Here is a 26,042-nt window from a genome sequence, read left to right as displayed (position 1 = left end):
CTCTCACTGCTTTCCAGAGAAGAAGAATTTTTAATCTATTAGCATTAGTTTAAAAGGCTACACTGTTGCACATTTGGCATGGACATCCTCATTCTTTAATTTCAGATTCTTCCTATTAACAAGATGGCCTAATCCCTGCCCCGCATATGATATGACAAGGATGAAGATATTTACAAATATCTCTCTGCTCAGAGAGACAAATTCTCTCTGTTCAGTGTGGTTACCATGGGCTTAGCCACTCCAATGCTGCTTTAAACTTGTTTTTATCCTTGAGTGTCCTTGCCTACATTAGAGGTGACATTATGCTTACCATCTAGTAGGTCAGTCTGTTTGTTATCGCAGAGCAGTCTCTTAACCTGGATGAGCCATGTGCCCTGTGGGGTCACTTGGCCAGTGTACCTGGGTTGGCTGACAGTGAGTAGCAAGGGAAAGAGTGTGGCAGCTCAAAGGAGGATGTTCTGGCTTTTTATCAGAAATTCAGAGTCTTTCTCATTTCCCTGTTCCCCAACAGAAACAACTGTGGAGCAAAAGTGTTGTGGTATGTGGCAGCCGTTTGGGAGCAAGTGATGTTGCTGGTGGTTTTAGTTGAGTTACTAGCAGGTCCTTGGACATGCAAGTTGCCCTAACCTGCCTGTGGGCACTGCTGGGGAAGTCCCTCTTTCTCTCTCCTTCTATCCACGTTCCTTGCTGCAGGAATTCTTAGCTACATTTATACTGAGCACAGCAGTGTGACTGTAGGGTTTTGTCAGTCTTTCCTCTCTCCTACCCCTTTCTTGTCATCAGAGATGCTTTAAGCCACGAAAGTAGGTAAATCCCACCCTCCTATCTCCCACCCATGAGCTTTAATCACGTTTCCCACTGTGCTTCTCTGATCATTTTTCTCCGCCTATTCGGAGAAGGTATAGAATCCTCTGTGATCTGGAGCCAATGCAGGCTGGGAAATGTACATTTTTGCCTTCAGCAGAGAAACCTGGCTGGGGAAGGGAAGAAACTGTTAGGATTCTTCTGCATGTTTTCAAGGCATCTCTCCCTCCTCTGTGGACCTGCTCCTCCATTGTCAAGATTCCTGCTGAGGAGAAGGCTGCAGTCCTGGGGGTCTTAATGACTGAGGGGGCAGAACTGTGTCTGCCAGTGCCCCGCTCTGGCACTTTGTAGTGGTGACGTGCCTGTATGGCCTGGGCACTGCAGGGACAAGAGGCAAGGCAGGCGTGCACTCAGTGCAGAGGGCTGGGGGTGTGTGCAGTAAGCAATCTGCAAGCTGCTCCAGTAATTTTTTTCTTTTCTGTGCAGTGGAAAAGAGCAATTTTGACATTAAAATCCTAAAATGTTTCTCCAGTTTAATAACAATAATCATAAATGGAGTGTGAATGCTTGAGGCTTATTAGATAGAGCTCTCTACCTCAAGATCTCAAAGCACTTGACGAAGCCAGCTTATTATTAATCCGTACTACTCTCATCGAGCTATTTACCTACTGATATCAGGGGGTTGGTGATTATTATCTCCATTTTTTTGTAAATGGAAAAAACCAAGGCACAGAACTTGATGGTGAGTTGAGGCTGCAAAGCTGGAAGCAGAAGCTGCTCTGCTCCACCCTCCCAGCCTCAACCCAGCAGTCATGTCTCTCAGCTGCCTGTTCTCACAACTCCAGGCCAAGAGGCTCTGAAGAAGGCTGGGATGGATTGTGAAGCTGGCCCAACAGGTCTAGCTGCAGCACTTGGTGCAAAGTGTGGTACAGCCAGGACTGGCAGCTGAGAGAGAGGTGCAGAGTGTGTTGGCTTCAGGCTGGGAGGGCAGCACGCAATTTTCTTCATTGGCTGCTTCATTTTTTAGGATACAGAGGGCTGGAAGAGAGCATAGTGCAAATATGTGCACGGGGGGGGGGGGGGGGGGGGGGGGACAGAGGGGAGGTTGTGATAGCACATACATAGTCCTTTGCATGCACATATTGTTACTGGCTCTCTCTTTGCAGCATATGATGCCTGCCTGCTTAGGCCTGGGAATGTGCCAAGATGGGGCTGTGTGTATGTGTATGTATGTGTGTTGTGGAGAATTTCAGTTCTGCCCAGTTTCTTGGGCCCAGCTCAAGCAGTGCCTTTACTTTAACATCAGCCTTCTCCCCAAAGAAGCAAACCCGTCTCTGTGCTTCCAGCAGCAAATGTGCAGCCAGCTGGGTCCTTGGTGTACCTGAAGTAGGACTCTAAAAGCGTGGGGGAAGAGGTGGCCACTGGGCACCTCCCCTCTTGCTTGCAGCTGCCCTGCACCCTCGCACCAACTCCTGCACCTCTCTGCAGAGCGGAGTTGCGTGCAGGAAGCCTCAGCAGCTCAAAGCCATTCTCCTGTTGGCTCTGGTCCTCTCTGCCAGCCGCAGTGGAGCTGTCCTATTTTCAGCTGTCCTGCCAGTCATTCTTTGGGCATCTGCAGGCATTGTAGGAGGCAGGGAGGTGGAGCTGGCACCATCTGCCCTGGCAGTTCCTCTTGGAGTACCAGCCACCTGTGCCCTGCACACTCTGCTCAGGGAAATGCTGAGCTGAACTTTGGCAGCAGCTTTCATGGTAGTGAAGCATCCCGCTCCCTTCCTGCTGCTAATTAGGGGCTGCCTGAGGAAGTGTCAAGGATGGGATGGAAGGCTTGGATTTGTCATTACACCTGGTGTGGGAGCCTAGCTAGTTATCCTTCGTTCAGTAGGTAGGAGCAGCTCGTTTCAGATGAGTGCCAGCACTTTAGGGCCCACACCACAAGTAAGGGTAAGAGTAAGAATCTCTCTGCAACCCTGAATCTCACTGTTCCCACCCCAGTTTCAGTTGCCAGTGTAGATATGCCCCCAAAAGTTCCTCTCAGCTTGTCTTATCTCTCCTCTCCCCTTTCTTTCTCTCCTAGTTCTTTAATGCAGGCATCCCACCCCAATCTCCGAGTTTGGGCCATAGGCAGCACTGGCAGGACAGAGGAAAGCATTTCCATAGGTCACTTTTGCTGTTTGTTTACTGCGCCTCTTTAGGGTAAGCAACGCCTCTGCCTTTTGGGGAGAAGCCATCCGCTGTCTTGCCCTCTGGGATTTTAGTGAATGCCCCACGCTACAAGCCCACCCGGCCATGCGAGGTCTGCCTTGCAGGCTCTTGTGCCGTAAAGGGATATCATAATGACATCTGAGTTCATTCCTCCATCTGCTTGTCTCTGTGGGAGGGGAGGAGGGCTGCAGGCTGGGAGGTGGAGGCCAGCCGTGGCTCCAGCCGTTGCTGGGCTAGTGCTGCTGAACATGCTCCTGTTACCTGTTAAAGAATGCTATTCTGACCTGTTTCTTCAGTGCTGGCAGTGCCCTGACCCTCACCTGCTCTATGGTGTTCAGAGTAAAGGCCGGATCACTTTGGTATGCCTGCTCGCCTTCCACGGTTGTCTGGAGGACAGGAAAGTCTCATTAGCATTCTTTTGTGCTCTTGATCTTGAATGAGGTGGTTGCTGCAGGATACAAGGCAGAGCCTCAGAGCACAGCATATCTGAGCTGGAATGAGACTCCGAACCCAGTATCATCCTTCCCTACCTGTGATCTCTTCTAAAGGCCTTTCCTGCTTTTGCATGTTCAGCCTGGGGCTCAGCAGGGGAGAGGAGACTGCTTTGTCCACCCATGGGAATCATGTTGACTGATTTGTGGTAGGGAGCATGTTAGCATGGTATGGTTCTAGCAACACCTTTTGCTTTCCCCCTCCTCCCCAGCAGGTGCACTCTTTTTATTATTATTATCTTATTTCTGCTCTAGGGGCACTAAGAGACTTAGAGAGGCTTGGCTGGGATTCAGCATGGTTACAATAAGCCCAGGTCCTCCCTTTTGTTTTGTATGGCTTGCTTAGGGGTTGTATAAATACCTTACTTGGGCTGTTTCTCCACCTCATCTTCTGCAGCTCTGGAGGGAAAGGTCAGCTCCTGGCTGTAGCTTTTGTCTGTTCCAGGCTGGTGCTACTCTCATTGGTTGTCAAATGCAATATTACACTCCTCTGCAGCTCTAGGTTGATTTAACCAGAGCCATGTGATGCTTCAGATCCACACTGCTTCAAATCCACTTTCTGCCCAGCCTCAGCATGTGCTTTATAGACAGTTTCAAAGCATGGTTTTCGATGCAGAGAATGAGCACTGGGAGAGCATCTCTCTCCTGTGCTGACTGGGGAGCAGGCGCAGTATACTGCAGCATCCAAAATCCAGATCAGAGACTCCATCTATTGCAAGCTCACACCGACCCCAGTTCCTCACTTCCTCTTAGCATCTCCCCTACAGAGGTGTCCATCATACCTGGCTTGAAAGCCTCCAGCTGAAGGGTTGCGGTAGATAAGGCAGGCTTCAGGCTTGGTCCCAGTCATAGCCATGGCATGGGTTACCTCAGCCCAGCCCAGGCCAGGCATGTCTGTTGGGTGACAGAAAGCACACTGGTAGGAAAATATGCAGTCACTATCCTGGCAACCTTGTATAGATGTAACCAGAGTGGCAGCAGGCAGGGAGAACCTTGCTCCCTCTGTGTGTACCTTGTATGTGGCACTTATCTCACAGTTAGGTGAACTGGAAGGTGACTTGCTTATCATGCTGGCCAGCACCATCTCTGCATTTCTCTCTGCCCAGTTTTGTCTCAAATGTGGAGAGTGAAGGCAAGGACAGTCCCATTTTGGCCTGATGCCCAGGAGAGCAAGCCCCAGTCCGTAAAGTGTTTGAAATAACAGCAGCACTGTAAATAGAGAACAGTCTGTAGTCCCTCAGTTGTGGGAAATGTTTAATAGCACGTTTGTTTCCAGCACTATCAGGGATCAAAGTTAAGAGGTTCTTTCACTCCTGTATGCTTCATCTGCTACCTGCAGTTTGTTTGGAGCTGTCCTGTACAAGCACTAGGAGAATAACTCTTTGTGCCATGCTTGTTACTGCTTTCTGCCCAGGTTCAGCTAAGCACTTCTGTGCATGTTGACTCTCTTCATAGGAAGGGGGACATAAAGGCATGATTAGTGCTGAGTATCCTGGAATTAGGCTGATAGCCTCTTCTTTTTGTTTCTAATTTCCCAACTTTTATTTCTTCTGTGTCAGTGACGGTCACTGCTTCTTGCATCCTGCCAGAGAGAGAGATTTTGAAAGAAAGAAGCTCCCTCTGAATTTCATACTTTGCAGAGGTTTTTTTGGCTGAGTCTTCTTAGCAAGCATAATAAACTCGTTTCATCTCTCAGATCTGACAGAGGAATTAAGGCATTTTGGTTTGTTCTTGTTGGTGTTCTAGGCTTGCCTCATCCAACTGTATCACTCTATTGAATAGGTGAGTTTTAAAAATCATCTACTGTGAACAAATGGGCTTCTTCATCAGTAACACCAGACATGATTAGAAGTGAAAGAGACTTAACTAATTGGCTTGTCACAATTTGTTTCTGGTTTGAAGCATTTTTTGTTGCTTGCTTTTGTCTGTTTCTCAGCTTGAACACTGGAAGTCAGTGAAGCTGGATACTCTTCCACAAAAGGTGATTCTACAGCACCGTGTTTTGACATCTCACCCTGCCATACCCCCACTGGCCTCAGTCCTGCCCTGATGTGTCTGCAACACCTGGGCATTCAGCCTTATGCCATGAGTGCTGTAGTGCCTGACAGCTTTGACACACCATGGTTTATAAGTTTCTCTTCGCAGTAACAGGGTTCACTGGAATGTAAACAAAAAATAGAAAGGTGTCCATCATATGTAGGTTCTATAAAAGATCATTTTTTACAGTGTTAAGCAGATGCCTCTTCTTTAGAACACGAGGTAAATAAATACCCTTTATCATCTCTTTTGTTCAAATGTTGGCCTATATCCCTAATGTTTTTTTTTATATATGGTTCCAGGTGGAAGAACAGACTGAAAGTTCAAATCTGATAAAATATCAGTTTTATTTGTATGGCCTCACCCAATTAACTTTATAACACTTAATTGCTTTTCTGTCATTTACCATTGTTTTTATGCTTTCAAATTAAGAGATTCTTAAATATGCATGGGAGAAACAAATGTGAAGAGGGTCACTTTAAAAGTGACAAGACCATGTTTGGCTCCAAACCTTAATAAATGATTTTAAAAGTTTCTTTAAAAACAATCAAAATCATTAGCAATGTCTCAACCTTTACTCCTTCTGAAGTCCGGTCCAATATTTAAAGCCTTTTCCCTGCCAGATCAGCAAGCTAGCTCCTGCAGAATTGTATTAGGCGTAGAAAGAGAAATAGGCAGCAGGGGAGTGAAGGCAAAAGTGACATTGATGCATGACCAGTGCTGAAAGGAAATGGACCCTAAAATAGCAACAGGTATATTGGGACGGGGCTTCTGATGTGCTCAGTGCTGCCTTGAATTGGGTTCCAGTGAAAAACTTCTTTGATTTCTGCGGGAGCAGAGCTAGGTCAGTTGTTCACTTTGGGAACCCTTCCTTTAGATGCATAAGGCTCTTTTATAATAACTTGATGTAAAAGACAAGACCAGAAAAGGGCAAGAAATTAGAGCCGTCCCTGTCACCTTCTTTGTAACTTTGGACAAGCTTCTTCCTACCCTGGTTTCCTCATCTGCAACTGTGCCGATGAAACTGGGCCAGCATGTACTGAAGGTAAATGAAAAGCAGTGCGCAGGCCTGGCCTCCTGTGATTCCTGGGCCCCACAGGCAAATAGGGGCCTGGAGGAGGAGGCAGCAGACAGGACTTTCCTGCAGACTGCAGGCTGAGCCAGGGTCTGTGCAAAATGCGTGGCACGGCATATCCATCCTCCCAGCAAAAAAGCCATCAGCTTGTCTTTGCCACTTTTCCCTGCTGCATTTGGAGCTCTTATCCTGGTCCATCCCTTTGGGACAGCATGACACTGGAAGAGGGTGAGAGTCACCCCATGGACTCACTACAAGGAGATGTGGGGTAGGTTTTCTTTGCTGAGATGATAAAGGATACTGATGGCAGTATTTTTTTTTTTCTGGGCTGAAACTGGAATTTACGATTTTGTGTGAAAGCCTCCATAGAATTCACACCCTTCTCTCCAGTGCTGTGCTCAACTGTGATGGTAGTTTGTCTAGTCCCTTTAGGCAGAGAGCATCTTGGGGAAGAGCACAGGGGTCCCCTTGGCTCTGCACAGACCGGGGGAGTCCTGCTCCTCCCTGTGGCATCCCATAGGCACTGCCCAGACAGAAGTCCTTTATGGGACTGCTCTGGAGGGCAGCTGGCAGGACGAGCTGCATAAAGGCCAATTTTATTAGCTTGAGCGCTGAGGAGGCTGCATTTGGACCCACCCCTCTCTCCCTGGACTTGGGAGCAGAAGGTTTAGCAGAGAATCTTTCTGCTTGGCAGATCAGGATCTAGGCTGCTTTAGTGCATCTTGGGTGTTTGAGTAATTTAGCTGCTGTCTCAGATAACTGTATCTGTAGTCACATATCACCTCCCTTTCCCCTCAGTAGCAGATGCATGACTTGGGGCAAAGCACAGGCTGGCAGGACAGTGGCTGGCCAGCTACCAGAGAGTGTGTGAGAAAACCAGACTCCCCCAGCTGGTCTCAGTCCTCACCCAGAGCTCCTCTGAGGGGACATCTGCTAATGTGCAGCTGTGACAGGCCAGGGCAGGGACAGGAAAGCGGAGAGAGCAGCAGCTATTGATTTGTGTTAACCTGAAATGGGAACTCAGGGGGCACAAGTGGGTGTACATTTGGGAAATGGATATGGCCCAGCCGCTGTTTCCACCCCAGCCCCAGCACAATGGCTCTTTCTTCCCTGCATTAACAGTTGGGGTGGGAGGATACTGGTACAGCTCTTGGGGGTGGTTGCACGATCTCTGTGCTCATGCATCTTTCAGCACCTCCTCAGTCTTTCCCTCAGTGCAATCTCTTTTGTCCAGGTGACCATTCTTGCTAGCAAATCTCTAGCTTGAGCTTTAATTACTTTGTCTGCTGCTTGTTCTGTCTCTCCAGGGGGAGGCGTGACAGCATGCATAGAGCTTGCCTGGGAATGCAGAGGCTCCAGTAAGATCCTTAGTGCTATGGTCTTGGGCACATCACTGCCTGGGTTGTCTTTTCTACAGCCCAGACTGGCTCTGCACTAGCTAATACCAGTAATGGTGTAGCCTGACAAAGCCCACCCAGGGATCTGCATAAGATATGGGACCATTAGCTGCCTCTGAGCATTGAGAAATGGTGGCTGTGCTCACACTGGGACCGTGACTAGCTGCCATTCTTTGTTTGGACTGCTGTTCAGGTTGCTACTAGGGCTGTGGTTGTTCATCAAGGGGAGGACAGCACTGCTGTCCCTCCTGGAGGTACGAGTCACAGCCATTCTGTAAAGAGGAAGATCCTTCGATATTGGGCTTAGGGGAATGGCATCCCACATGTGGCTCATGATCTAAGAAGGTGACAAAATGGCTGGGGCTTTCCTGGGGTTCCCTGTGCGATCTTGGCCCAGATCCCTAGGTGGTCTCCACGGCAGGCCCTTCCTACACAGCAACTACCAGAGCTAGTGCTCCCCTCTCCATGCGGGGCTGAGCAGCCCTGGTTTCCCTCCAGCCCCTGGTAGGAATGTCTGAGCCCCAACTGCTTGTCCCAGCACAGCGAAGCTGCACCTGGCCACATGGCTGGATCCGAGAGCTGCCCCTTTAGCACGAGGGGATTGAGCAAGATGCATTCGGTGCCTGTTTGCTCTGCATCGTGTAGAGCCAAGCAGGCACCTCTCTGTCCCTCCCTCATGTCCTCCCTGCCTCCTTAGAACAGGTAGCTAACTGAAGTCTGCTGCAAGTTGGCTCTGCATGCCAGCCTCTGCTGCACACGCCAGCTCCTTTCCTTTCCCTTCCCTTCCCCTCTGTAGAAGTCTGGTTGCTAAGACAGCTTTATCTCTGCCTCCTCTGTGACTGGCAGCTTGATTATGCACTACACAGTTACACTTCTGCTCCGCAGGAAGGGGGATGGGATGAATCCCTGCTTGTCCTGCATTTCATATTCACTCACTTGCTGTTGGCCCCTGCACCTTCTAATCTCAGAGCTCAACAGGCTTGTCTACATTAAAAAAAAAAAAAAAAAAAAAAAGAGAGAGAGAAAGAGCAGCAGCGGAACGAGTGGGAGAGACTATCCAGAGCGCTGCATAAAAATGATAAATTGCTTTTAGATACTGGGCAGAAGAGAGAGTTCTTTTTTATTTGATATTAGTCTCTTATGCACAGCAGCAATGCACCGCTATGAGCTCAAAATCTCAAGGCAGTCAAAGGCAAATGCCTGAGAATGGAAGTGTAAATGAGCCATTGCTGAGCACTTTATTTTGCCTTTTATAATTTCTCTTTCTGTCATTATGTAGGTCAGTCTCCATTTCTAGTATATATTGTGTGCCTAGGAGAGTGCCGGGCAGGTAAGGTGTGCTCGTTGCCCAGAGGTGGTAGGAGGGTGCCCACTGCACATGTCTGCTGAGCTGTGTGGCAGGTGCACGTGCAGGGGCTCCCCTGTGCAAAGTAGCTGGGTGTGGAGGTTGTGACCATGTGGGCAGTGGTGTTCAAGCACTGCTGACACAGTAGGTGTGTGTAGTGAGCTATAAGGCTATGCTCGTGGCAGTAACCACTTGGCAGAAAGCTCTGCCATCTCTTGTTCTGTCTCACCTGCAGACAGTTGAGTTTGCAGGCACCTGGCCTCTCCATCCCTCCCTTTCTCCCTCAAATGTAAGAGTACCTTTCCTGTTAGCAATTCAAATGTTGAACTGGTCTGCGCAGGCTGCTCTGATTAGTGGATATGACAGAGAGGTTCGTGCATCTCCTTTTAGAGAGATACTAGCCTGTGATTTGTCAACTTCGCATAAGTGACAATGAATAAAGCAGTGTGTGTATGCCCACGCTGGGACAGGTGATATTTTCTTTCCTATTGTTTGGCTTTCCTTTCACTCGCTGGTTAGCAGAAAGCATGGTGTGTTGTGGAGGACTTGCAAAAGATTGAGGAAAGTGGCCCTAGGCACTGCAGGCACTTTCTGGAGACCAGAGGACACTCCTCTGTGTCAGTGCTGTGGAGCTGGAGGCATCCCTGTGTTCACAAGGCTGGGCCTTGGTGTCTCTGCTGCAGTGCAAAGTTGGTGACAGCCCTGTCTTCCCCTAGCTTGTGTTAGAAGTGAGCAGAATAGGCCGCCTGGAGGGAGAGCAGTCACGGAGCACAGTGGAGGCATGAGGGACTGAACACAGGTTTAACTCCATTTGGACCATGCTGTATCCCAGGCTCTTCCCCACCTGCCTTTGCATGGATTGAACACATCTAGCATAAATCCTCTCTCAAAGGTCAGCAGGACTCAGTCACTCAAAGGAGAGACTGCAGTAGAACCAATGTAGATTGTGTTGGTATGCGTGGGGGCAAACAGAGGTGCTGCCTTACAGAAGAATCTCCTGTTCAGAGGGAGGTTTTCTGCGTTGCAGATAACACAGATGCAGCTATCCATGCTGCCCTTTACCATTGGCCTTTGTGCTGTGTATTGCGTGCTCTGCACATTGTTGGCATGGACAAGTTGTTGCAGGGAACAGGGCAGGGTAGCTGCTGGCCAGCAGCGGGCAATGGCTGGCCCAGGAAAGTGCTGAAGGCTAAGCAGATGTGCTCAGCAATGCGCTAAGCAGATGTGCTCAGCAATGCGCTGGGCAGCCCTGCCCTTTCCTATTGCAGCGTGGGGTGGGTGTGGGGTGCGTGCACTCACAAATGCCTGGCCCCGATACCAGCAGAGGCCCCGCAGTGCTGAGCTTGCCTGTGCCTTTGCTGCCTGAACGGTTGCGCTCTGGGTGCAGGCAAGAGACACAGGGAATGCTGGATGCAGCAGCCCTGCCCTGGCAGCATGGCTGCCTCACACCATTCCCGTGCTGTGGTGAGCAGACCCAGAAATCTTCTCTTGTTGTTCTCATGTGCATGGACTTGGGGTGGGTAGCTGTAGTACGGAGGTTGGCTCAGCCTCCCTGCCCTGTGGGTGTGCAGCCTTGGCATCCCTGGGGAAGAACCTAACTCAGCCATCTGCCTCCTGGCAGGCAGTGAGCGGCTGCCCAGTGATTGTATTCTACTTAGCAGGCACCCCTCACCTCACCCAAGCTAAGAAAGGATCTTGCTGTGCCTAGAGCAGAGAACAAATGCAGCCCTTTGCTGGCTCCTCTTCCCCCCACCTTTGGCCCTGCCAGTGCGATCCTGGTGCTCCCCTACACACTGCAGACCCTCCCCAAGCCTCGTTGGTGTGAGCAGCTCTGGGGATGCTCCCTCCTGAGCGTCTAGCTGAGGGCAGCGGCTGTCGCCTCCGTGCTCTTGTCTGAGCAGTGAGGTGAGGGGGCCCTTGCCAGGAGCCGTCCGGAGCTGGCTGAGTGGCGTGCACAGCGGTTGGCTGCTGAGTCACCCCGGAGGACCCCTCCTGGCAGCAGGCATCTGACAGGCAGCGTGGAGCAGAGCAGATGTGCCGTGCGGGCTGCATGCTGACGCCCTAGAGAGGGGGACAGGAAACGCTCCCCTGGGCTCTGGCGGCAGTTGGTCAGGCTTCCTGCAATGCAGGAGGGCTGGACCACTTCATGGTATGCCTGGGGGAGCTGCCAGGCAGAGTAACACAAGGCAGAAGCAGTCCCCATTGTGGAGTGCCCCTGCATCCAGCTGGTGTCCCATAGCAGGCTGTGCTGGCACTGCAGCGGCACTGAGACTTTCCTGTCCTGCAGCAGCTCCATCCGCAAGGGTAAACATACGGAAGTTTGGACTTCTGGGGTGGCTACATGGTTGTGGTATTTGTCTGAGGCAAGCATTGGTGATAAAAGACATCAGCAGGTCGCAGATCTCCTATAGCACAGCTGTCCTGTACAGCCACCCTGTGGGGGTAGCATCTGCTTGGGAGATTGAGTCACTCAGAAGGTCACCTGCTCTCCCTCAGAAATAGCTCCAGGACTCTAAGCGAATCTCTCTCTCAGGTTAGAGAAGAGCAAAGATGCAGATAGTCAGATGCCTGCACCTGGGGCTCTTGGCTGCACTCCTGTTAGCAGAGGAGCACCCACAGCTCACCTGTCTTTCGGTGTCTTTGTGCCTGCAGCGTGTCGAGGAATGCTCTGTGGATTCGGGGCGGTGTGCGAGAGGAGCTCCACTGACCCCTCCCAGGCCTCCTGTGTCTGCAAGAAGACAGCTTGCCCTGTGGTGGTGGCTCCTGTCTGTGGCTCAGATTATTCCACCTACAGCAATGAGTGTGAGCTGGAGAAGGCCCAATGCAACCAGCAGAGGCGGATCAAAGTCATCAGCAAAGGAGCGTGTGGTGAGTACAAGGACAGGCTCTCCCCATTTTCCAGAGGTGAGGAGTCTTTGTGCCCATGTGAGACTGGGGAGACTTGGCCTGATCTCCTATTTGTGCTGTGGTACTGGTGATATTCTCAGGCAGAGGAGGACAGGTCTGATGTGGAAGACTATTGAGAGAATCGCCAGCTCTGCCTTGGGGATCTGCCTTGGGTTTAATAAGCAGACAAACTGATGGGCAAAGGCTATTGAATAGGTACGTGACAGAGCCCGGTGGGGAACAGCCCTGTGTCTCAAGCCAGTGCTCTGCATGCTAGGCCACACTGCCTCCCTAAAGCAAGCCACATCTGCCGCAGCTAGAGATCGCAGTTTGAGAGACTAGGCATGTGCACAGACCTATGCAAGAGGGCCCTTGGCTGGGAGTGGCTCTTTCTGCAGAGGCTGGGTGGGCAAATGAAAGTCCTTCCCCAGCCTGGCATTCACCAGCTGTGAGCAAGGAGCTGTGTAAATGAGACCCCAGTCCCCTCATCTCAGGGTAAATTAACTTGACCTTTCCCTCATGCAGAGCTCTGGCTTGCAATAAATCTGTGCACAGCACTCCTGCTGGGGCTCTTGTTAGAGGGGAGAGAGTGCAGAATGATTTATTTAAAATAATAATAATAAAAAAGTGACAAAATAAAAAAAAAAAAAGCCGGCAAATAAATTTTGACCCTTCCCTGTCACTGAGGAAATTGCTCCTTGAGCTATTCCTCTAATTATGTTTTGCAGGAGGTGCCTTAAGGACCCTTGTTTTGCTTGTTTGCTGGAGCAAGAGGCTCTCAAAGAGCTTGTGCAGGGAAGGGAGCTCGCAGCAATGAAGCCGAGAGGTTTGGAAAGGGGGGAGTCTGACTGAAGTGCCAGGTGGAGAGTGAGCTCCCCTCCCTCGTGTGCTGTGGGTTAGGGGCTTATCCTGTACCCTTACAATCCTGCCTGCCTCTGCAGACATCAGATGTGGATGATGCTCGTTATTGCAGGGCCAGATACGCAGAACTGACTCCAGCACCCACTGGAGCTGAGGAAAGGGCATCGGGTTCAATCACGTGTATTTCTGGGCATTCAGAGGAACTGAAGCTGTCTAGGCAGATGTGATGGTGTCAGGTTTACTTATTGCATTAGAGGGGGACCTGGGAGAGGAGAGGGTGAAGTGGGAGAGGACGATGTTCTCATGCCTGTGCTGTGCCCTCTCCTCTCTCCCCCAGGCTCCAAGGACCCCTGCACAGAGGTGACATGCAGCTTTGGCAGTACATGCGTCCGTTCCACAGATGGCCAGTCAGCCAAGTGCGTCTGCCCATCATCCTGCAGCACTGTGGCTGAGAGCATGGTGTGTGGCAGTGATGGCAAAGACTACCGCAGCGAATGTGACCTCAACAAGCATGCCTGTGACAAGCAGGAGAATGTCTTCAAGAAGTTTGATGGGGCCTGTGGTGAGTTGCCTGCCCCTCGGGGAATGTTGCTTTAAAATGTTTTCTCTGTAAGAAGCAGTAAGGACAGACCAGCTGGTAAGGGTAAAGGCTGGGGAGAACAACATTCCCCAAAATCCATCTTCATCAGCTCTGTTACCAAAAACATGGTCTGTGCAGGAAAAGAGTGGTATGTGGGTGAAGGCTTCTGAAACTCAAACCAAGGCAGTGCTTTCCCCTACAGTATTTGGCTGCAGGCAATTCTGGTCAAGACCCACAGACTTCAAGAGCAGTTGCAACATCTGCACCACCGTCTTTACATCCTGCCACTTCCCGTGACTCAGGTCCACTGTTTGCCACTTCTGGCAAGAGGCTTTCCAGCAGACAAGGTCCCAGGCCTTGCAGTGAGCAGTTTCCTCTAGTTAAAAGAGCTCAATGGGCACAGATCCCAGGAGGGCAAACACAGTCCTGCCACTCCAAGGATGGCTTTCCTTTTGTCTAATGATGGTTGTGGATCCTTGTAATTAAAAGCAAGTGGATCCTTGTAATTAAAAGCAATTGTGTTCATTAGAAAAACCATTAGATCAGCCGGCTCACGTGCCAGACCTCTGTTTGTCCCTGGGGGAAGGCATGTGGAAGTGTGTTTGGGCAGACTACAAACCTGGAAGAGCTTTAATTGTTCGTGCTTTCAGTGCTCAGTCCCAACTAGGGCAAGATGGGTGGCAGTGGGAGGTGTGAAAGAAGGAATATTATCCTGGGTGCTCCGAGTTTCTAGGGCAAAGAGGAGGCTTTGAGCATCACTGCTCCTTTGAGCCCCCCCTGGTTTTGCTAGGAGACAGCAGAAACCTAGCAGCATTTGGACTCCCTCCTCATGGGGAACTACACTGTATTGGACTGTACTGTAAGGCTTCAGGATGCACTGCAAGTTGGGGGAGACGGTAGGGGTGGGGAGTGCAGGTGAAGAAGCATGTCTCAAATATCCTCATCATACAGTCCATGGGATACTGCCTATGCACCTGCCTCACTCCCGCCCTCACTGATGTGGTCTCCATCTCCCAGCCAGACAGCATCCCTGCCCCACTACTGCAGTTTTAGTTACCTATAGGCTTGTGAGTCCATATGAGACCTTCTTGTAATTTTGCTGGGGTTTGTAGAGTCCCCTGAGGAAGTAATGCAGCCTTGGTTGTCTGCTGGTGTCACTGCAGAACAACAGTGAGCACAGCAACTCTTGCTGGAGGGGGAATGGGAGATGGGATCTGGTAGGCCCTGCAGGATCTCTTTCGTCTGCTTCCTTTCTGTGATTACTGCATGTGCTAAAATGGACAAAACAAAAGGCTTCTGCTGTGACCCTGTCCTAAGCCAGCCTTCACCAAGAGGTGTTGTATGGGTGACTGAAATGAAGATCCCTTGCCTGCTTGTGGGAGGGTGGGGAAACAGGGTACTATATTGTTTCTCCCCTTTGTCAGCCTGGAACTGTGGTATGTGCAGGAATTTCAGACTGGTAGGATTAGAGGGTGGAAGCATTCAATCATGTTTCTGCAACTGCAGAAAATGAATCAGCACTCTCCAGGTACCGTGCTTAACAAGGAAGAGAAAAGCCCAGGACTTGACCAGGGATCAGTGAACAGTCATCACCTGTTTTGTCCACGTCTGGTGTGTAAATGTGAGCTCAGATCATCAGAGAGGGTGATCTGTATAAGCATAGACTAGAGAGTAGAGCAAGACAGCATGTGGCCCTGGCTGCCTTCGGAGCTCTTCCAGCACTTTGGGAAGTCAAGGAGCACAGAGAGGGAGAGTGGGAAGAGCAGGATGGGAGTACCAAGCATCTTGTAATGTACAGAGAATGCCCTTTCGGCTTGGGAGATTAGTATCAGTCTGGAAAGAGCCCTGTCTGCCTGTACAGAGGAGAGGAGGGCAATGAAGGCAGCTCAGGATGGGGGGAAAAAGACAGAGCTCATTCCACCCAGCAATCACTTTGGAAAAGGCTTGTATCCTCAGGGTGTGCAGCTCAATAACAGATGGGTCCTTATGTGTGTCCAGCCTCAAGGAAGGGATCAGCACACACTGCATCCCTTTGAGGAACATACAGAGGCACTTGGGACTGGATGCAGCCAGGATGGGACAGGGCAGGCTATGAGGCACCTCTCTGGGGTGTGCAGGGCCATGCCTAACTGTCTGCTGTCATCCTTCTCTGCTCTGGCTTTGTGCGCAGACCCTTGTAAAGGCGTCCTCAATGACATGAACCGCGTGTGCCGGGTGAACCCCCGCACCCGAAGGGCAGACCTGCTCTCCCGCCCTGAGAACTGTGCCCCGAAGAGGGAGCTTGTGTGCGGTGACGATGGGGTGACTTACGACAATGAATGCGTGATGGGGCGTTCAGCGGCCATCCGGGGGTTGGAGATCCAGAAGGTGCGTTCAGGGCAGTGTCAGCATCAGGGTAAGTACCTCTCTGCTCCCTGGGCAGTAGGAGTGTTTGGGTTCCTGACCTTCCCCACTGCTCCGTGCCATGCTCTTGGGAGTGAGAGCATACCCCCTTCTCTTGTCCCCATAGTGGGTGCGAGTGCTGCTGCCCTCTCTCCTTCCAGACAAATGCAAGGATGAATGCAAGTTCAACGCTGTCTGTCTGAACCGTCGTGGTACCACCCGCTGCTCCTGTGACCGCATTGCCTGCGACGGTGCCTACCGCCCTGTCTGTGCCCAGGACAGCCGGACATACAGCAATGACTGCGAGCGCCAGAAGGCCGAGTGCCAACAGAAAGCTGCCATCCCAGTAAAGCACAGTGGACCCTGTGGTAAGCGCTGGTGCAGTGGGGCTGATCACCCACAGGAACACTGATATCCCTGCATCTCTTGCTTCCCACTCCCAGCAGTCACAGGCTTTGTACCCAGCCTGTGTCAGTCCCTTCCCTGTAGGCGTGCAATGCCCATGGAGATGCTGGGAAGCTGCAGGTAAGTTGTGATTCCCACAGTCTGAGTAAGCCGCAGGCTTCAGATTTACATCCCACAGGCCCTGAATAGCTGTTCCTCTCTGCTCTTTCTCCTTCTAGCAGTTGCCAATCGTCTGTGTACATGTGTGTGTTTCTTCTTGGTCTTGTCTCTGTCTGATGTGTTCAATATCACAGGAATCATTTGTGTTTGAACAATTCTGAAGTGCATCCGATGTCCAGTCCGTTTCTCTCATTCACCACTCCAGGCATATGCACATTCATCACCATGCAGTTCCTGTGCAGCCCACGCTATTCATTTCTCCTTCCAGGGTAGTGCCAGTCCCAAACTCCTTTCATGCTTTCCCCTCCATGCCTGCCTGCCTCTCTCAGCTCCAGGTACTGTCCACAAGGAACTCCTCACAGCGCACTCACTCTCCGGAGGTCTCGCCGTGTCTTTGTCTCGTCTCTGGGAGAAGCTCCAGTGGAAGCTTTTACAGGCTTATGTGATAGGATGGGTCTTCAGGTTCCTGTGATGTGGGAAACATCCAGTTTTTTAATTATTACACAGAAAATGAAGAAGGTTAAACACAGTCACTGAGTTGATTTGCATGGGTTTGAACAACTGCTCTTTTCAGTTTGGATTTGTTTTCTGCTAGAGATCCAAAACTGTGTCCTATTTTAAGCTGATACGATATAAGGTATCAGATATATCAAGCCTTCTAAAGTACCTGGAGGTTAAGGCCAGTATTTTGGGTCTGTTTTGCTGGCTTTGTGCTCCTGCAGTAGGTTTTTAATACCGCCAGCCCCAGCTGCTTGAAAATTGTTTGTCATGCTCCCAAAATCACACTTGATATAATCACAACTGTTATTTTTAATCATTCATTTTAGTGTGTTTCTAGTTGTTGAACCATTAGGAGTTACTTCCCCAAGTTCTTTCTACAAGAAGGGCAACAAAGATACTTTTTAATCCTCTGTCTTCCCATGATCCTGGAAGCTGATGCTAGATGACAACCAGCAAACTTTTGTAAGGAAGCCAGGCACATTGGAAAGTCTGGCATTTCTTTTCCTTCCCCTGTTGTGCTCCTGAAGTTTTACTCCTTGTGTTACTGGCCTGTTGGGCTGGCATGGAAACACACAGTTGCTGTGTTCCTGGTGAGGTAAACTCCCTTGGATTTGAGGAGGCAGAGGAGCATGGAGGCAAAGCACAGTGCAAAATGTTCACGTCCAGGCTTGCTGGCTCTGCTGGGGTCTTGAGACAGCTCTCCTGGAATAGTGCCAGGAGATGGAGGTGCTGACTGTTTGCAGCTGGGTGATTGGGCCCTGATGTGTTGTGCTATCTGCAAACACCTTCCAGTAATTCCTTCAGAGTAAGGCCACTACTAAGGTCTCCTGAGTTTCTGGGAGAAGCAGAAAGGTTGTGCTGCTTGGTTACACTGTTGTCAGTCTTGTGTCATTTCCACCAAGTTCAGTGGAGTGAAGTCAATGGTGTCATGGACAATAGAATGTGGTCACTGTGCATCTATTTCCTCTCTCCATTTGGTTCTCTATTATTTTACCCTTCCTTTTATTTTACTCCTCTCCCTCCAGGTAAGGAGAGCACATGTGCATATCTCCCCTCAGGAGCTTGTGGGATAGGAGTAAACAAAGCCCTTCATCTGGGAGAGGTGAAGTCAAGCTGGTGCTCTGTCTGCCAAATCCCAGGATTTCAAAATCCATATGACAGGCCCTGTAGGAAACCACTACAAGGTGCTCTCTGAGCTCACTGCTGCCCTTTGGGAAGATAGCACTTTCTCCTTCCTGTCACCAGTTCAGATTCAGTGCAGAATGGAAAGCAGATTTAGAGGTGAGCGTGGATGCCAGTGATGTTGCTTGCTGGCCTGTATGTCAAGATGGGTCTTCCCTGCATGAGCGCATTACTGCTGGTGCTCCCTTCTCTCATCTCTGGCATCCTGGCCAAGGCTTGCTTGGGATGCAGCGTACAGTGCAACAGCTCAGTCCATGGCAGGGACGCTTGGCAAATAGGTCAGACTGAGGGCTGAGCGAGCTGCAAGGTCTATCTGCATCCAGCAGCCATGGCAATGAATCCGAGTGTTTTATCTGTGCCTCCTTATTTGTGAGCATACAGCAAATACACAGAACTGAGGTGCCTCCAGGGCCTGGTGAAAGGAAGGAAATGAGACAGGACATTATTATGGTGGCAGTGTGATGCTTTAATCTTTCAGACACACCTGCCTAATGAACTCTCAGCTCTGACGCTCTCTTCCCCAGCAGCATGGCAAAGGAGGCAAAGCCAAGCAAAACAGCCCAGGCCTTAGTTTTAACTCCTCTCTACTTTCACATCTGTGTCAGAAGCCAGAGATTGCCCCATGACAGGGCAGCTGAGAAATAAGGGATGGGATGAGACATACTTTGGACAGGAGGTGGAGGGAAGGTATCTATAGTTGCATCTGTCTTTTCCTCCCTGCCTCTTTTCTTTCTGTTTCTTCCTCCACTCTTTTTCTCCTCTGCTCTTTCTCTCTCTTTCCTTTTTCGTCTGTGTCTTGTGTTTTGCAGTGTTGCCTGTTTGGAGAAAGGAATTGTGTCCTCGCAGCACCCTTCCACTCTCTATCCGGACATCTCTGCTAGGAGGTCGGCTTTCTTCCCTTCTCCATAGCCAGTGGTAGTCCTGGCCCCTTCCCACTGCTCCCCTCTTCTCTGATTTTGCTAAAGAGCTCCCGGGATGGAGAGACACCCCTGGTTTTGTTCCTCTCCCCTTGCCCCAAACATTTCCTGCTGGAATGAAAGTGCCTTGCAATGCAATGGGGTCTTTTCTAATGCGTGCTATGGCTTGACCCTCATAGACAAATGAGGATGGAAACAGAGGCCTGCGGGGGTGTGATCCCCACCACTCTTTAGCAAGTCTATTTTTGGCTGATACATGAGTTTGGGCTGCCCCTGGTTGATCTTACCTGTCCTTTTAAACCCAACTAACCCCCTTCTCTCCCCCACCACCTCCTTCCCAGACTTCTGCCTGCCTGGGACTGTGATGACTTGTCCCTTTGCTCTTCGTAATGTGTGTCATGCTTGTCTGCGCAAGTGCGGGTGGGGGCTCTGTGAGGATTGCAGCTCCCCAGTGCTCAGCAAAACACTGTGTGCCTTTTGAAAGCATTGCCTAGGCACTGAGGATGTGATTGTGCTCAGACATGGTTCTTTCCCAGGAATGCTCTGTTATATCACAGTGGAGCTAGTGCAAGAGCCTGCTGAAACAGAAACATAAGCAGGAGATGTGAGCAGCATTGCAGGGTGAAGCCCAGCAGGGAGTGATTTCTGGTCCTTAGAAACTATTCAGAAACCCTTCAGCTAGCTGCAGGCAAATTGATGACAGATGAAAAGGGAAGGTTGAAGTAGTGGCCATTTACCTCTCTTCTGAACTGTACCTCTCTTCCCTATCCCTGCTTCTCTGCAGTGCCTTGGTTCTATGTTTTGGCTTGGCAGGTGCTTCACAGAGAACAAATTCAAAATTCAGACTTGTTTGTACCCATGTTGTGGGCCCTTTTCTCACTGGTTGACAGCATGCACCCAAACTGCCAAGGGCACAAGCCTTGATCCTGCTCTGCAGGTATGTCACATCAGTCCTAGAAGGAGAGGAAAACAGGCCTTCAGTCCCTGTTCACTCTCCTTGTCATGCTGTCAGGCTCAGGAGGGGTTTTGTCTCTCCCACCCCACTCTAGTTCTGTGTCTGCCTTGCTGTGTTTATTGTCACTGAGGCTGTCCTGTGTCTGCCTGTTGCATCTGCCTTGCTTTTGCTGCATTGTCTGCTCCCCACATCCCTGTTGTCATATGTCCTTGTCAATGCCCAGCACAGATTATCTTCCTGTCCTTTCCCTGCCCCAGCCCCTCAAGGCCTTTGTCTGAGTCATATGGGCGTCTCTCACCCAGCAGCTTGTCCAGTCCTGCCTTTCAGCTGCTTGTCTTGGCTCAGCACCAGTTTCTGGATGGTGTAGGGCTTTTCAGAAGGGGCCTGCCTGCCTTCAGCAAATGCATAGGGAATCACATGAAACCTCAGGGCTTTCCCTGTGTGCATTTGCAGAGCTGTCCCAGGAAGCCAGCTTCAGCCTGTTCTCTTTGTTGTGACCATAGGGGCTGGCTGCTAAGCTCATCACGGTCAAGCATCTTGTGCCTGTCTTTGCTAGTGTGCAGGGGAGGGTGCCACCTGCTCAACTGACTTTAATTAAGCAGGTCCATTAAGTGAACAGAGGAGACTGCTGTCTCTCAGCCTGCAAACAATGCTGTAGGGCATTATCCATCCCCAGGGAGCCTCAGGGCTCTGCTCATGGATGCCTGAGGACTGAGGCAAAGTAAGGACATCAAGTCCCTTCATCCTATCATACCAGCAGCTCTTGGCATTCCCACCACAAGCATGCAAGAGGAGGGAAAGGGAGCTGAGTTACAGGGGAGAGGAGGAGAGACATGATGTGCAGTGAAGCCAGCTGTAGACATAATCTCCAACCGGGTCTTCCTGGGTATGGTCACGGGAGATATTAGGATGAGCTGTTCAGGGGGAAGTGTGACTCTAGGGATGTGACGCTTCAGGGAAGTGAATTGTCCCTATGTGACCTTTTTGGCTACTGAGGTTTGGAAGCTGGTACCAGCTGGCACCAGGTACTGCGTGATGATGTAGTCAGTGTCCAACTGAGGCCCCAGCTGAAGACGGCTTTCCGCTGCCTCCTGCCCTTCCTTCTGCCACAGCGCTGATCATTCAGGTCGGACTTCACAGGCAGGACTGTAGCACCACTGCTACACAGAAAGAGAAGGGCTGGCTACTCTCCTGGCAAGGAAACAGGCCTCAGCCTGTGTTGCCCTCCCTAAGCACAAGAGGCTTGTCCCTGGTGCTGGGATTGTGAGCTATTGGGGAGACCCAAAATAGCAGGGTTTCATGCAGAAACCTGTATGAAATCTGCAAGGCTGGTCCTACTTCCTGCAGGCCCGGGCTGCATCCTCGAGGCAGAATGTAGCTGGGGTGGGGATAGAGGGCAGAAAACTGACATCCTGTTCATGGGATACAGGGAAAAGGTCTTGCTCCTGCTTCCTATCCCCAACCTCCCCCATGCATAGGAAAGATGCTGAGCCAGGCATGTTGAGATGGCAAGGAGGACGCAGCAGGCTGGGGTGGTGCCAAGGCCAGAAATGCTGTGCATTTGCCATGGCTTTGGGGTTGGCAAGCGTGGGCTTGAGGCTGGAGATGCTGGCATGTAGTGCTGTGCACCTTGCCTGTGCGTGAGCTTAGGAAGCAGTAGACTGAGACCTGTGCTTTTCTCTCCTGTCCTCTCTGCAGACCTGGGCACACCCAGCCCCTGCCTGAGTGTAGAGTGCACCTTTGGGGCCACCTGTGTGGTGAAGAACCAGGAGGCTGTGTGTGAGTGCCAGCAGGTGTGCCAGGGACGCTATGACCCTGTGTGTGGCACTGACAACCGCACCTATGGCAACCCCTGTGAGCTCGACTCCATGGCCTGTGTCCTCAAGAGAGAGATCAAAGTGAAACACAAGGGACCCTGCGGTAAGGAGACAATCTGTGTGTGGTTCCTTCTCCTAGCACTGCTGGCCACAATGGAGGTTTTGTTTGCTGGGACCAAGCAGTTTCTTAAGCAGGAGCATGGTCCTGGCTGAGGGGAAAGAGGGCTGTTTTGACTCACTTGTGCATTGGCTGCCATTGTGTAGTGAGGAGGGCAGGAGAGAGCCTGCTTAGCTGACACATTGCCCATTTGGTGTGTAATGAAACCATCAGGCATCTCACGATGAGAGGTAGTGACACTGGTGTGCGGGGGCCGATGCTTGGGGGGTTCCTTTCTCTGCCACCCATTGTGTTAGAAATAAAGCAAGCTCAGCAGGATGGCAATTTAGGGAGAGAATCCAATAATCAGTCTGAAATATCCCTTCTTCACCAAAGGATATCATGAAAGTGGTGAAACCTTAGGATAAAACAGATATGAATTGTGTCCCCATGCAAGCCAGCCTTGGCACTGCTGTCTGCACTGTGTCCTGTCCAGCCTGCTCCGCCCCTGTTAGATGTGCTGGAGAGAGTGCTGCTGGGTCTGAGGTGTAGGGTGAAGTAAGGTCAGCTATGGAGCAGTGTTATGGAGCCCATCCTCATACCTTAGTTCCTAGCATGAGCCCTCCACCTGCATATGACTCAGGCAGACCCACGCACAGCTTCTCCATCTGCAAGCTGGCTGTTTGTGCCAGCACAGTTTTGCTAGTCGGAGAGTGTTTGCACACAGGCATAGCCCAAGCTGGCTATGTTCTCCATATAACAAAATCTGCTGGGTTGTTCAGGTAGGATTTGGCCCACTGCAGTTTTGCCAAAATACAGTCATTCTGCCCTCAGTCTTCAGGCTGGATAGTAAGAGCTGCTGCCTGTCTCTCCACCCAGGGCCTGTTGTGGGTTGGTGCTGCATAACAGTGCCCCTGTCAAAACTGAATGTGACCCCTTGGATTCATCACCCCCCCTCCCCCAAGCAGTGCTATCCAGGGTTTTGAGAGGGTAGAGGAAAGGAAGTCCAAAAAACAAAAACAAAAAAAAAAACACCCCCCAGCCTGTGGAACTTACTGCTTCAGTATAGCAGAGAGCCCAGTGGAATTCCTATCAGAAGAAAATATTGGTATGAATTGGTATGAATTCCATGTGGTTACAGGAGAAACAGTGAAGGAGTGTGAGTACTTCAGCTTTAGGTTATATGCAGCTGACTCCCCTGTAAGAAAGAGCTGCTCTTGTGTGTACACAGACTGCCTTCAACGGCCTCTTGCCTGACCTGCAGAGCACAGCCATGGCTACAAGCTTTGTGCTATAGATTAGAAACCTCCTAGCCAATAGTCTGCACAATCCAATCAGGGGGCTGTTGCATCTTCCTTCATCTATACAAAGGCAGCAGCTGCTGTGTGGAAGAAAAATGAGAACAGCCATCTTTGAGCCAAATTCCTGGTGAATTGGATGGAGGGGAGGGAAGAGGGGTGTTTGTCTGAAGGCGGAAATGAAGCTGTGAATTACTAAACAGCCAGGAATCAGCAGAGAGGACATGCTGGTTGGTGTCTGGTCTCCCCTGCCACAAAGATAGCTCCTCTGCAAGTGAGTTATTACCCAGATAAATGTCCTCCCTGACCTGAGCCTGTGCGTGCGTGTGTGTGTGTGTGTGTGTGTGTGTGTGTATGTGTGTGTGCTGTGCATGTGTTTGCAGTAGGCAGGCTGAAGATCTTAATGGGGGAGGTGACAGGACTTTAAGTTGGTGGTAGTATATTACAAATGTATCCAGGACTGCTGACATCCTAATAAACTAGGGGAAGAAAGCTCCATGGGTCATAGTGCTGTCAGAGCTCTGATGTATTCCTTGAACATGGGTGTGTGGCTCCGGTGTCTTCTCTTATAGATGTACCACCCTTCTCTTCTCCTGTGCTCAGTTCATGCACCCTGGACATTCTGCTTGCCTGCTTTCAGAGCAGAGGAGAAACCACCCAGGGTGGGCCAGTTTCTCTTGGGTTTTGCTTGGTTGGGGTGTGCACTGTTCATGGATCACATATCCTCATGCAAGGAGTCTCTGTGCTGCTGGCTTTCCACCTTGAGTGGGGCTGCAGCCAGACACTGCAATGCAACCCAACCTGGACTCCTTGGTGGGACTGCCCTGGTCTCTGCAAAAAAGCTTGGTCTCTGCTTGGTGATTCTGTTCTCCAAAAGCTATTTCTTTCCCTGCCTGAGAAACCAATCTCTAAGATTTTCCTCTGTGGATATGTCACGGGTGTAGCTGCCTGTGGTGTCCTGTGTCACATTCCTGTGACCTCCCCAAGCTTGCAGAGTGGAGGAGCATCCCACTAGGTATCCGGCTTCTAGAGGACAGGTGAGCCTGCAGTCTTTCTCCAAGGAGAACTGGGTGTAGGACCACTTTTCAGCAGTGCTGGAGCTGGAGGAAGGTGAGGAGGCAGAGATTTCTCCTGAGAGCACTCACATCTCTTCTTCAGGGAGGCAGAGGTTTCTCCTGAGAGCACTCACATCTCCTCTTCAGGGAGCAGCTGGCTCCAGAGCCTGGTATAAAATGAACCCCTCTGAGCTGATCACCTCCTCCCATCCTGCTGACTTGCCATATGTGAATCCTTATTTCCTCTCTCTCCCTTAAGCAGACTTGCTGCTTAAGATGCTGCACTCCTCTCCCCATGGCTGGCGTTAATTTATTATTCGTTGTAAATGCACTCAGCCCCATGCTCCCTTCTGCCTCCTATTTAGCTATAACTCCACATATAACTCCAGTGACATTTCATCACAATTACTCCTGGCCCTGATGGCTTTTATGAGTAGTTATTGTCTCTCTGCCTCCAAGCCTGTCTATCCTTCCTCCTACAACCCTCACCTCTGCTCCTTCCCCCTTTGCACTGCATCCTGGGGCTCCTGGTTCCTGCAAGGCTGCAAGTGCCTGCAGGGCCTCGACATGGGGAAGGAGGTTGCAATGGGGTTTTACTGCTGCTTTGGCACTTCATTAGAAAGTGATGTCTGCCTGACCTGTTCATGCTCTCATTCAGTCCCTGTGGCATGTTTCTAGCAAAGTCAGAATGCAGAAGTTGTTAATGCAGCGCTCTTGGGTGCCCAGGAGGCTCCCACATGCTTCAGCACCTTGTCTCCACAACACTTCTTTGTGTTCAGCACTGTCAGCTATGACACCCCTAGCTTGCACTGTTTAGTCAGACAAGGGTGGGTGCGTTCCCCGGGAACTGCAGCACCAGAATACCTACCTTTTCCCCTGTCCCTCCCACATGTATCCCTTTTGCTTCCCCTCCCCAGAAAAATCCAACAAAAAGTGGATCTGTGCTCTAGAACAATGGTGGTAAAGTCTCCGAACAAGCTCTTCCCAGGCAAATCCTCACACTGGGATCCTGTCTCCAGGCTAATCCCCTGCCTACTGCTGCTGTCGTTGCCTTTCGTCGTGGCAGGAAAGGCCCTGAGCCCTCTGTGCCTGGAGCACTGACCCTCTCATTGCTTGGCAGGAGCTGAAGTGTTTCCACTCTATGCATGATGGTTTCCTCAGTGGGCTGGGTGTTGTTTTAATTTCCTGTTTTTGTTCTTCATCTGTGCAGATCGCTGTGGCAAGTGCCACTTTGGAGCCATCTGTGAGGCAGAGACAGGAAGGTGTGTTTGCCCCACGGAGTGCGTCCCCTCCTCTCAGCCTGTGTGTGGTACAGATGGCAACACGTATGGCAGCGAGTGTGAGCTCCACGTCCGGGCATGCACACAGCAGACGAACATTTTGGTGGCTGCCCAGGGAGACTGCAGTGAGTCTGACAAGGTCCCCTTCTTCCCTCTTCTCACTCCTTCAGGTGGCATTTCAGAGAGTGGATGTTCAGCCTCCACTGCCCAGCCAGGCACTACTGAGGTGCCTCAGCCTGGACATCCAAGCAGCTGAAGGCTCACCAGTCATTTGTAGTGCCCTCAGCCTGTGGATTTGCCAGCTTCGGGGAGGGGA

General features: G+C 50.8%; 1 protein-coding gene across 8 annotated transcripts in view; it reads left to right on the top strand.

Annotated features, from left to right (window-relative positions):
- The window catches only part of AGRN (agrin), a 145,791-nt gene that overhangs the window by 83,955 nt on the left and 35,794 nt on the right, over positions 1-26,042 (top strand). For 7 of the 8 annotated variants that reach the window (XM_064525507.1, XM_064525509.1, XM_064525505.1 and 4 more), the window contains 6 exons: positions 12,004-12,219; positions 13,436-13,660; positions 15,849-16,073; positions 16,222-16,428; positions 21,878-22,099; positions 25,657-25,851. In XM_064525507.1, the coding sequence (XP_064381577.1) occupies positions 12,004-12,219; positions 13,436-13,660; positions 15,849-16,073; positions 16,222-16,428; positions 21,878-22,099; positions 25,657-25,851 (1,290 nt within the window). The remainder of the gene's footprint in view (positions 1-12,003; positions 12,220-13,435; positions 13,661-15,848; positions 16,074-16,221; positions 16,429-21,877; positions 22,100-25,656; positions 25,852-26,042) is intronic. The other variant, XM_064525508.1, reaches the window with a different exon arrangement.

Source organism: Dromaius novaehollandiae, chromosome 24, assembly GCF_036370855.1.
Source record: "Dromaius novaehollandiae isolate bDroNov1 chromosome 24, bDroNov1.hap1, whole genome shotgun sequence".
NCBI classification, from domain to species: Eukaryota; Metazoa; Chordata; class Aves; order Casuariiformes; family Dromaiidae; genus Dromaius; species Dromaius novaehollandiae.
This window is presented reverse-complemented; position numbering and strand designations above follow the sequence as displayed.